Source organism: Balaenoptera borealis (assembly GCF_965194805.1).
Source record: "Balaenoptera borealis genome assembly, chromosome: 15".
In the NCBI taxonomy this organism is placed as follows: domain Eukaryota; kingdom Metazoa; phylum Chordata; class Mammalia; order Artiodactyla; family Balaenopteridae; genus Balaenoptera; species Balaenoptera borealis.
This window is the reverse complement of record NC_138871.1, coordinates 45,732,159-45,744,518: the sequence shown is the minus strand read 5'-3', so window position 1 is coordinate 45,744,518 and position 12,360 is coordinate 45,732,159. Positions and strand designations below refer to the sequence as shown.

At 40.2% G+C, this 12,360-nt stretch overlaps 1 protein-coding gene across 11 annotated transcripts in view; it reads left to right on the top strand.

Moving 5' to 3' along the window:
• EML6 (EMAP like 6) overlaps nucleotides 1-12,360 on the top strand; it is a 348,966-nt gene that overhangs the window by 162,037 nt on the left and 174,569 nt on the right. For all 11 annotated transcript variants that reach the window (XM_082357935.1, XM_082357934.1, XM_082357942.1 and 8 more), the window contains 2 exons: nucleotides 8,386-8,545; nucleotides 12,077-12,175. In XM_082357935.1, coding sequence (XP_082214061.1) covers nucleotides 8,386-8,545; nucleotides 12,077-12,175 — 259 coding nt within the window. The remainder of the gene's footprint in view (nucleotides 1-8,385; nucleotides 8,546-12,076; nucleotides 12,176-12,360) is intronic.

Sequence of the window (12,360 nt, the reverse complement as noted above, 5' to 3'; positions counted from 1 at the left end):
GGTTTCCTTTGCTGTGCAAAGGCTTTTAAGTTTCATTAGGTCCCATTTGTTTATTTTTGTTTTTATTTCCATTTCTCTAGGAGGTGGATCAAAAAGGATCTTGCTGTGATTTATGTCATAGAGTGTTCTGCCTGTTTTCCTCTTAGAGTTGTATAGTGTCTGGCCTTACATTTAGGTCTTTAATCCATTTTGAGTTTATTTTTGTGTATGGTGTTAGGGAGTGTTCTAATTTCATTCTTTTACATGTAGCTGTCCAGTTGTCCCAGCACCACTTATTGAAGAGGCTGTCTTTTCTCCATTGTATATTCTTGCCTCCTTTATCAAAAATAAGGTGACCATATGTGCATGCGTTTATCTCTGGGTGTTCTGTCCTGTTCCATTGATCTATAATCTGTTTTTGTGCCAGTACCATACTGTCTTGATTACTGTAGCTTTGTAGTATAGTCTGAAGTCCAGGAGCCTGATTCCTCCAGCTCCATTTTTCTTTCTCAAGATTGCTTTGGCTATTCGGGGTCTTTTTTGTTTCCATACAAATTGTGAAATTTTTTGTTCTAGTTCTGTGAAAAATGCCAGTGGTAGTTTGATAGGGATTGCATTGAATCTGTAGATTGCTTTGGGTACTAGAGTCATTTTCACAGTGTTGATTCTTCCAATCCAAGAACATGGTATATCTCTCCATCTGTTTGTATCATCTTTAATTTCTTTCATCAGTGTCTTATAGTTTTCAGCATACAGGTCTTTTGTCTCCTTAGGTAGGTTTATTCCTAGGTATTTTATTCTTTTTGTTGCAGTGGTAAATGGGAGGGTTTCCTTAATTTCTCTTTCAGATTTTTCATCATTAGTGTATAGGAATGCAAGAGATTTCTGTGCATTAATTTTGTATCCTGCTACTTTACCAAATTCATTGATTAGCTCTAGTAGTTTTCTGGTAGCATCTTTAGGATTCCTTATGTATAGTATCATGTCATCTGCAAACAGTGGCAGCTTTACTTTTTCTTTTCTGATTTGGATTCCTTTTATTTCTTTTTCTTCTCTGATTGCTGTGGCTAAAACTTCCAAAACTATATTGAATAATAGTGGTGCGAGTGGACAACCTTTTCTTGTTCCTGATCTTAGAGGAAATGGTTTCAGTTTTTCACCATTGAGAACGATGTTGGCTGTGGGTTTGTCATATATGGCCTTTATTATGTTGAGGAAAGTTCCCTCTATGCCTACTTTCTGGAGGGTTACATCATAAATGGGTGTTGAATTTTGTAGAAAGCCTTTTCTGCATCTATTGAGATGATCATATGGTTTTCCTCCTTCAATTTGTTAATACGGTGTATCACATTGATTGATTTGCGTATATTGAAGAATCCTTGCATTCCTGGGATAAACCCCACTTGATCATGGTGTATGATCCTTTTAATGTGCTATTGGATTCTGTTTGCTAGTATTTTGTTGAGGATTTTTGCATTTATGTTCATCAGTGATACTGGCCTGTAGTTTTCTTCCTTTGTGACATCTTTGTCTGGTTTTGGTATCAGGGGGATGGTGGCCTTGTAGAATGACTTTGGGAGTGTTCCTCTCTCTGCAATTTTTTCAAAGAGTTTGAGAAGGATAGGTGTTAGCTCTTGTCTAAATGTTTGATAAAATTCACTTGTGAAGCCATCTGGTCCTGGGCTTTTGTTTGTTGGAAGATTTTTGATCACAGTCTCAATTTCAGTGCTTGTGATTGGTCTGTTTATATTTTCTATTTCTTCCTGGTTCAGTCTCAGAAGGTTGTGCTTTTCTAAGAATTTGTCCATTTCTTCCAGGTTGTCCATTTTATTGGCACATAGTTGCTTTTAATCTCTCAGATCCTTTGTGTATCCGCAGTGTCAGTTGTTACGTCTCCTTTTTCATTTCTAATTCTATTGATTTGAGTCTTTTCCCTTTTTTTCTGGATGAGTCTGGCTAATGGTTTATCAATTTTGTTTATCTTCTCAAAGAACCAGCTTTTAGTTTCATTGATCTTTGCTATTGTTTCCTTCATTTCTTTTTCATTTATTTCTGCTCTGATCTTTATGATTTCTTTCCTTATGCTAACTTTAGGGTTTTTTTGTTCTTCTTTCTCTAATTGCTTTAGGTGTAAGGTTAGGTTGTTTATTTGAGATGTTTCTTGTTTCTTGAGGTAGGAATGTATTGCTATAAACTTCCCTCTTAGAACTGCTTTTGCTGCATCCCATAGGTTTTGGGTTGTCGAGTTTTCATTGTCATTTGTTTCTAGGTATTTTTTGATTTCCTCTTTGATTTCTTCAGTGAGCTCTTGGTTATTTAGTAGTGTATTGTTTAGCCTGCATGTGCTTATATTTTTTACGGATTTTTTCCTGTAATTGATATCTAGTCTCATAGCGTTGTGGTCAGAAAAGATACTTGTTATGATTTCAATTTTCTTAAATTTACCAGGGCTTGATTTGTGACCCAAGATATGATCTGTCCTGAAGAATATTGCATGAGCACTTGAGAAGAAAGTGTATTCTGTTGTTTTGGATGGAATGTCCTATAAATGTCAATTAAATCTATCTGGTCTATTGTGTCATATAAAGCTTGTGTTTCCTTATTAATTTTCTCTCTGGATGATCTCCATTGGTGTAAGTGAGGTGTTAAAGTCCCCTGCTATTATTGTGTTACTGTCAATTCCTCTTTTATAGCTGTTAGCAGTTGCCTTATGTATTGAGGTTCTCCTATGTTGGGTACATATATATTTATAATTGTTATATCTTCTTCTGGGATTGATCCCTTGATCATTATGTAGTGTCCTTCCTTGTCTCTTGTAACATTCTTTATTTTAAAATCTATTTTGTCTGATATGAGAACTGCTACTCCAGCTTTCTTTTGATTCCCATTTGCATGGAATATCTTTTTCCATCCCCTCACTTTCAGTCTCTATGTGTCCCTAGGTCTGAAGTGGGTCTCTTGTAGACAGCATATATATGAGTCTCATTTTTGTATCCATTCAGCCAGTCTATGTCTTCTGGTTGGAGCATTTAATCCCTTTACATTTAAGGTAATTATTGATATATATGTATGTTCCTATTACCATTTTCTTAATTGTTTTGGGTTTGTTATTGTAGGTCTTTTCCTTCTCTTGTGTTTCCTGCCTAGAGAAGTTCCTTTAGCATTTGTTGTAAAGCTGGTTTGGTTGTGCTGAATTCTCTTAGCTTTTGCTGTCTGTAAAGCTTTGAATTTCTCCGTCAAATCTGAATTAGTTCCTTGCTGGGTAGAGTAATCTTGGTTGTAGGTTTTTCCCTTTCATCACTTTAAATATGTCCTGCCACTCTCTTCTGGCTTGCAGAGTTTCTGCTGAAAGATCAGCTGTTAACATACAGGGGAATCCCCATAAGTTTATTTGTTGTTTTTCCCTTGCTGCTTTTAATATTTTTTCTTTGTATTTAATTTTTGATAGTTTGATTAATATGTGTCTTGGCATGTTTCTCCTTGGATTTATCCTGTATGGGACTCTCTGTGCTTCCTGGACTTGATTGACTATTTCCTTTCCCATATTAAGGAAATTTTCAACTATAATCTCTTCAAATATTTTCTCAGTCCCTTTTTTTTCTCTTCTTCTTCTGGGACCCCTATAATTTGAATGTTGGTGTGTTAAATGTTGTCCCAGAGGTCTCTGAGACTGTCCTCAATTCTTTTCATTCTTTTTTCTTTATTCTGCTCTGCAGTGGTTATTTGCACTATTTTATTTTCCAGGTCAGTTATCCGTTCTTCTGCATCAGTTATTCTGCTCTTGATTCCTTCTAGAGAGTTTTAAATTTCATTTATTGTGTTGTTCATCATTGTTTGTTTGCTCTTTAGTTCTTCTAAGTCCTTGTTAAACGTTTCTTGTATTTTCTCCATTCTATTTCCAAGATTTTGGATAATCTTTACTATCATTACTCTGAATTCTTTTTCAGGTAGACTGCCTATTTCCTCTTCATTTGTTTGGTCTGGTGGGCTTTTACCTTGCTCCTTCATCAGCTGTGTGTTTCTCTGTCTTCTCATTTTGCTTAACTTACTGTGTTTGGGGTCTCCTTTTTGCAGGCTGCAGGTTCGTAGTTCCAGTTGTTTTTGGTGTCTGCCCCCAGTGGCCAAGGTTGGTTCAGTGGGCTGTGTAGGCTTCCGGATGGAGGGGACTGGTTCCTGTGTTCTGGTGGATGAGGCTGGATCTTGTCTTTCTGGTGGGCAGGACCGAGTCCAGTGGTGTGTTTTGGGGTATCTGTGACCTTATCATGATTTCAGGCAGCCTCTCTGCTAATGGGTAGGTTTGTGGTCCTGTCTTGCTAGTTGTTTGGCATAGGGTGTTCAGCAGTGTAGCTTGCTGGTCATTGAGTGGAGGTGGGTCTTAGCGTTGAGATGGAGATCTCTGGGAGAGCTTTCACCGTTTGTTATTACATGGAGCTGGGAGGTCCGTGGTGGACCAATGTGCAGAACTCGGCTCTCCCACCTCAGAGGCACAGGCCTGATACCCGGCTAGAGCACCAATACCCTGTCAGCCACATGGCTTCCTTCAACCAAGAAATGTTGTTTTTGTCATTTTCAAAATGCTCAGCTGTTCTGACTTTATCTTTTCCAGCTCAGTTTCTGACATCTGTTTGTTCCCAAGGGAGGAGGCCCAAGGCATGGGATGGGGGAGCAGCGTGGTGATGCTCTGGGCATCCTCCCTTCTCATCTCTCGATGTCCAGCATTCCTCTCTCAAGCACCTTGTTAATGCTTACTCTGCCACGATGTTTCAGGACCATGTAGAGTGATAGAAACAGCCCTTGCCCTCATGGAACAGACAGTCTAATCAAATCCTCTTCTTCATAGCTCTTGGGACTTCAGGTGTGATGTAACCTGGGGAGTCTCTTTGGTGGAGACTAAGGTCAAGTTAAGGCCATCTTTTTCCCAGGATCAGGCTTCAAACTCTAATGCTGCCAAGCTCTGTGATTTATCAACCCAGTTGCCTAAGCAAAAAACTGTCAGGTTTGACATGTTCAAGCTTTTCCTTAGCCTCAAACACCCTCACCCTGTCTCTCTCTTGCTCTCTTTCCCTTACATATCTCTTGACTCTTCCTCTCCATCCTCTCTGCCCCTGTCTTACCTCACTCTCTCACCTAGTCTCTGGCCTCTCTGCTTCCTCTCCTAACAGCCATCACCCATTTGTTCTTCCCACTGTTCCTCACTGCTACTAGGTTTACCTTCCTGACATGTGAAACTATTTATGTTGTATCCTGCTCATGACTGTCAGTGGTGCCCTAACTTTCTGGCCCGATTAAAAGGGCTTTCAAGGCTGCCCTGGCCTGCCCGTTATTGGTTTACGTGTCTGTCCTTCCTTTTAAGGTGGGCTTCTTGAAAGAGGGGCAGTGTATTTTCTGTTTTTGTTATCTATGGCACCACCTGACATTTCATAGGTCCTTAAATAAGGGTTTGTTGAATGAATGAATGAATGAATGAACTAAAATATACCAAATTGTCATAGGGTTTTCATAGACTGCTTCCATCCACTCTTTTAATGAAACAAGTATGACACTCCATAATCTACTTGCAATTTTCTAGGACATCTAGAAACTATCAAGGACCAGATGTATCCCAGCAAAATTGATATTGAGAGGGTACTTTTATACTTTATTGGTCTTCTCTCACCAACTCTGAATGCTAAAGTGTTCTACAAGCTTAAAATGTTTTAAAGCCTCTAACAGTCACCTATTGTGAAAAAACTACCCTTTTATGTGTGTTTTCTTTCTATATTACTCCTCATAATGATCCCAGAGGATATATTTTCCAGCAAGTACTAAGATGGCCAACTCAGACTCGGGGCATCCAGGTGTTTTTCATCCCAGCCCATACTCTCCTCCCTTCCCCTCCATCAGGACCCTCGTTCACTCCCAACACAGCTGAAGCCAGGAAATCACCTGCACCTTGTTTGCCTTCCCGGGAAACCCCACACTCCCCCGTCCAGACCAGGCCCGGCCCAGACCCATAGACTCCCTGACAGAGTTCGAAAGAGGAGCACATTTCCTTATGGAGGGGCTTGCCTGGAGAGGCCGGCTCCCCCATCGCAGGGTGCAGCAGTTGGACTGGGTCAGAAAGGGAGAGCAATGCCTGAGGTGGTGCTGCAGGGGAAAGGCTTGAGGAAAAGGCAGCCATGGTCTCCTGGGGTGAATTCTAGACACCTCGCTGCTGCCAGGAGGAACAACTGGCCCCCGAGGATGTGCAGTGACATGGTGCATAAGGGTTGCTGCAGCCTTGGACCATGGCAGATATTGGATTTGTCCTTCCTCTTCCTGAAAGGTGATAGACTTTCGGCCCGCCTGCGTGCATTTCACTCCCAAGTTCTGAGCTCGGGCAGTCTCCCCCCTGCACAGCCTTTGGGCCAGAGCCTGGTCCCCAGCACCTGGCCAGGCCCCTGAGGAGAGTGCCCTGTGACTATGGCTGGCGGTGGGGGGTAGGGGATAGGGGGTGGGGGTAGGGCAGGTGAGGCAGATTGAAATTTGCTTGATTGGTAGTGTGAGCCGAACTCCTTTCTGACTGGAGCGTCCTCACTGGCACCTGGAGCACGCAGGTGTTTCTCATCCCAGGAAGCCTCTGCCTCCGCAGAACTCGCGAGATCCCGTGCGATGGGGCTGCTTCTTGGAAGGGCGGTGGCGGCAGAAGCTCCTGGGCTTGATTCCTCTGAGACGCCCCGAAGGTCAGCGCTCCCAACCCATCCTCTTCCTCCTCCTCCATTTGGACCCACACTCCACACTCCACACTCCCCCCCCCTCCCCCCCGCAACCCTGCAGCCAAAACCACAAAGCTCATCCTCCAGGCAGCTCCAACTCCACCCTCTTTGCTTACAAAGAAAAAGGAAAAACCAAAACTCGATGAAGTATCCAGCCTCGTAGGGAGAGTGCAAGTGGAGCCGACCTCCAGCTTAGGAGGCATCACAGGGACTGAAGACCTGTGGATTGGGGCACTGGGAGCTCCTGGGAAGGCCAGCCGCACCCCGGCGCCAGGGTACAAGGGCCTGGGAGGGCCAACGGTAAGGAAAGGGAGCCAACACTCGGGGTCCTGTGCAAAAGATGGTACTAGGTTTGGTGGGAGACCCAGGAAGTGAGCACAGTGGGATGAGAGACACCAGAACAGACTGTGGGGCTTGGTGGTTGCAGAATTGGGGGCCGGGGCACACATGGAGCCAAGGGAGAAGCAGAAAGTAGTTTGTTTCTGAAAGGAACACCCGTATCCACAGAGACAGGCCTATGTTGGTTGTATCTTTCTGTTGCCAGTTACACAAATAATGATGGTAATGAAACTTGAGTGCTTACTCTGTGCTAAATGCTCTATATTCATTATATCATCTATTTTCATATATTATCTTCATTTTAAAGATGAGGAACCTGAGGGCAAAAGAGATCAAGTAATATGTCCAAGGAACTAGAGGTAGTGAGGGGCAGCCAATGTGCAAATCCAGGTGTCTGATTCCAGAGCATATATTCTTATCAAAATCAAGCTGAAAGTTGAAAAGGAAAAAAAATTCTACTTCTGTTAACTGTAAACAGATGCTGAAATTGAAAAGGAAAAAAATTCTACTTTTGGTTATTGTGTAAACAGTCATCTGCTAGTTTTTTATATAGGTCTTTTGTTTAATTCCCAACACCTATTTTTAGAAAGGCACAACTTCTTTACACACCGAATTTAAAACGTTCAAGTGATTTCTCATCTAGGAGTAATAATGATTACATTTCTCCCTCTTAACTGCTACAGATTCCTTGAAATTCTAGTTGTTATTTGACAGTTTTATTTTGATTGGACTACAGATGTAGGAAAAATTCTACACAAACCACAGGCATAGTAATTTGCGGTTCTCTTAGTGTCACAGTGATTTGTGTAATATAGAAATTTTCATTTAAAATACATAATCTATGGCAGCAGATACAGAAACAGCACTTGACTCTGAGACCCCCTCCATGCTTTGAAATCCTAATGAGGGTGGTATCCAGAGCTTCTGCAAGCAGGTTTAATTAATTCTGAGAAGTGCACTTTCTCCTGGCAACAGCATTTTTTTTTTCAACTTAAAGTCAAAAGTTAATTTGAAACCTGAGTACAGTAAGTAAATACCATAACATAAGGCAATTATAGAACATAGAATTATAACAGTTGTCTGATTTTCAAGGTTACCAAGCAGGTAAGATGAGATGAAATTATTGTTAAACTGTGCTAAGCCTCTCTTTGCCAAAGTTGAACATTTCTATTAGACCAATCAGCTAATTCATTACTTTGGGGACAGTTTGGACTCTTTCTCTTGGGATTATCTTGTTAGATGATTAAAATGAGAAATGTGGATAAAAGATGATCAGTGTTTTTTTTAACTTTGTTCAATAGGAAGATGTGAAAGAGGCCTTTTTCTTTTTCAGCCTTGCCTTACACCCAGATAAAACCCTTGTTGCAACTGGCCAAGTTGGGAAGGAGCCATATATATGTATATGGGACTCCTATAATGTCCAGACTGTGTCTATTCTTAAAGATGTCCATACACATGGAGTCGCCTGCCTGGCTTTCGACTCGGATGGACAGGTATGTATCTTTTTGCATTTTCTTTTTCTTTAATGACTTCTCACAAGTCACCTAGAATTATAATGTACATAGCCTATAGGCTCAGAAGGTCTATCAACCCTCCCTATCTCCCCTTGTCAGCCTCTTAGAACCCTCATATGTTTGGTCCTTTTCCACACTCATGGTACTGACATCCAGCTCTGGATAGGACCCAGTTTTGGTTCCCCCAGTCTCACTATTAGGTTAAAAAGCCTCCAGAAAGGAAGTTGTGAACTTCATGTTGATTGGGTTCATAGTGACTCAGTGATTCTACTTTGTCTTCCATTGTTAGCTTCCTATCTGGAATGAGGGTTGGACCGAACCTTTTTCACTGACCTCAAGCCCTGAGTATCTCCTTGATTCCCCTTGCTTTCAGAAGATAGCATCACCTCCTAATAATTCATTGAGAAGATTCTATTTGATTCTTTAACCTTGAGGTGACTTCTAACTCCTTTCCTCTACCCATTCACCTCAATTCAAGCAGTCACTGATCCATGTGTATTTATTAGTTTCTTTACAGTGACTCTGACATTCATTCTCTCCTTCCCATTCTCCCTGCCACCGTCCTTTAAGTTCCAAATCTGTGTCATGCCTGACAGTTTAAGTAACCTCTTAACTGGTCTTCACACAGTCAATTTCTTGCTAATGCATTTCACCAACTGAAAAAAGTGTCAGAACGTTGTTTAAAAACAACAGAAGCTTGGAGTACCCCCTGAATGAAGTCCACACTTTGTGGCTGGGCATTCTATCTAGGCTGACCAACTTTTCTAGCCTTCTCTTCACTATTCCCTTGCAGTCAAGTTGGACAAGTCAGCAAGATTCCTCTATCAGACCAGGTACTTTGGCACGTCCAGACACTTTCTCATGCTGCCCTCTTCACCTCCAGTGCCCTGCTCACCCTGTTTGCCCCTTAAAATGACTCATTCTTCCAAGACACTTCATAGGTCTTCATGAAGCCCTCCCAGTCTCCCCCTCCAACAAAGTGTCTCTCTTTCTGTGGACTTCCAGCAACACTTGATAGAAAAGATTTGTTAATGTGTTATAGATACCAACTCTATCTCAATTTTTAAAAGATGTTAAAGAGAAGGGAGTGGAGGCGTAGAGGCCTCATTCCTGGCTCTCCCTGCATTCACCTCCTCACGAAGGCCGTGCCTTTTCTTCCTAGCCTTCTCCACGTTCCTAGGATGCCTTTCCTCTGTCTCTTCCACTCTTGTATTAATACCAGTTAGTTCCTTCAGTCTATTTTTTGGTAAATTTTAGAGTTACTTCTCTAAGTCCATATTGTGGAAAGACCTGTGAAATTATTCATAGAAGATTGACCAAACTGAGAGTTTGCAGGTAGTTCAGATAGGACTTGACCTGGTTTGGGTCACTTTTTAAACAGTTAAGATTTACTTTGTGTTTTCTGCTATTTTGAGAGAGTAGTGATCGTTCTATTCATTTTTCTTTCCAGAATTAGATTCAATACATATGTGGACCCCTGGTATATATGTTTTTGATTTAACTACTCTATAATCTTGTCCAGTTTAGTCAGGATAATGCGTAAGTTCTATTGTATATCCAGGTCTAAAGAGAAATAGCTAGATAGTAACATTTATTCAGATTTGCAGTTATTAACTTCCTGACAAAACTGAATGAATGTGTCAGGATGCATATGTATGTACAAGTGTAAATGAATGCTTTGATGTGAACTTACATGCACATTGTCTAATCTGATTTTGCTTTTCTAGCAAACGTTTATCAAAATTCTAGCAAACATTCTTTACCAATGTTCTAGCAAACATTCTTTATCAAAATCACAAGAAAAATGTAATGTAGCAGGGGGAAATCCAGCTGTAACTTTTAGTTCTTTGTTCATGTTATTTTGTGTTAGAATCCTAGCTATTTTTTTAGGTTCCATTTTGAAGGTAGAGACAGGGATGGACTGCATGGTACTTTCACAACTGTCAGTTGAGAAAAATAACCTCCTATTTGTTTGCGGTGATGGATTTCGTGGCTTGTTGATGCCTATTGCTTCAGATCTGCCTTTTTCCCTGGACAGAGTTCACTGGAATCGAGTGATATTTAGAAAATGACAAATGGACCATCACCTCACAAGCATCAAAAGGCAATTGAAATGCTTTTCAGGTAGCGATAGGGCCTGTCACTGCAAATGAACAGAATAGATTTCTTTTGGCTTTTTCTCAATCTTCTTCACATTTCTTATGTGGGTTTTACTTTAGTGCCCATGTTTATGTTAACTGCTTTTTCTGTTTAAGTAAAGAGAAAAGAAAAAAATAAGCTGAATGGAATTCACCCACTTCAAATTTTCATATATAGATAAAAATACAACCATGTCTTATAATCATTTCCATTACTGCACCTCTCAATTGAAAATTACAGCGAAGACCTCCTTTCATTAAGCACCAGTTTTAAAACCTCCAACTATATGTTTTTTATACTAAATATTCCTAATGGAAGCTGCCTTTAGTGAAGAAACCTGAATAATCTCTGCATAACAGTACATGTATACATTTAGCCATATATGGCTGTCTATCATTGCGTATATATGCACATACACACACAGTGAAATACATAAGCTCACATACTGTTATACTTGGGTAATGATGTTTTTAAAACCTTTTGACTTACATTATTTCACTGATCCATACAATAATACTACTTTGTAGACAGAAAAAATATTTTACACTCATTTTACAGTTGAAAAAATTGAAATTTAAGGAGTTTAATTTTCTAAGGCCTTATGTCTGGCTAATCATGAAGTCAAAAGGGAAGCCAAATCTACTTACTCCCAGCCCAGACCTCTCTCTATTACATAGTGTTGTTTCTATGCTGCTAGAAGCTCTGATTTTGGTGTCCCTAATATGTGTTTTGACCCTATTAATTTTGTATATACTCAGGTGTGGGATTTTTTTTCCCTTTGAGGACAAGGTCTGATCTGAATCCAGTGAATTTAGACTGGGAGATGAAGTACCAGAGTACTTTTACTAAAATTATGTATCCTTCTGTGGTCACTCCAAATGTTTGTGAAATTATGAAAATTAAGAAGAATGAAGATAATGTTCATTTATGGGATTTCTTCTCCATGTGTTTGTCAAACCCTTTCATTTTAACAGTTTGGTGAGGCTTTTAGACTACAGAATCCTAGATGCTCTTAAAACCGTATTAAGATCTTAAATTTGAAATTTTAAATCCTGCCTTCTAGTTCTGTTCCTATGATTTCCACTGATTAATCAGAGACTTCATGAGATTTTGCATGTTTCCTGTGTTTAAGAAGGACAAATTGGTTGTAGGTTTTAGGTTGTCGAAATTTTAGTATATGCTAATGGAATAATATCTACTGTGATATGTTTAGTTTTGGATTTAAGATGGATTTTGAGAAATCATTTTTTTCACAAGAAATTCAATACTTGGCCCATAGTAGGTAATAAGAACTATTTATCGAAAGACAGAATGGATAATAGGAAGTTTTCCCATCATTTTCTGGTATTAAATTATTGTTCTTATTCTTAGCGTTTAGCCTCTGTGGGATTGGATGCCAAAAACACAGTCTGCATTTGGGACTGGAGGAAGGGAAAACTTCTGGCCTCAGCCACTGGCCACTCTGACCGGGTAAGAAGACCTTGTTGGATCAAGCCATGCAGGTTTCATTACTGTGGGGGAACTGTGATGTAGCTTCTCAGAGTTGTAGTATTTTTTAAAATAAAATTTTCAAGTGTAGATTTTCCCTCCATATGCAACTTAAAATCTTACTGTTTATAAAAATTAATTTATGATTAGTAGCTATGTCGGCATGA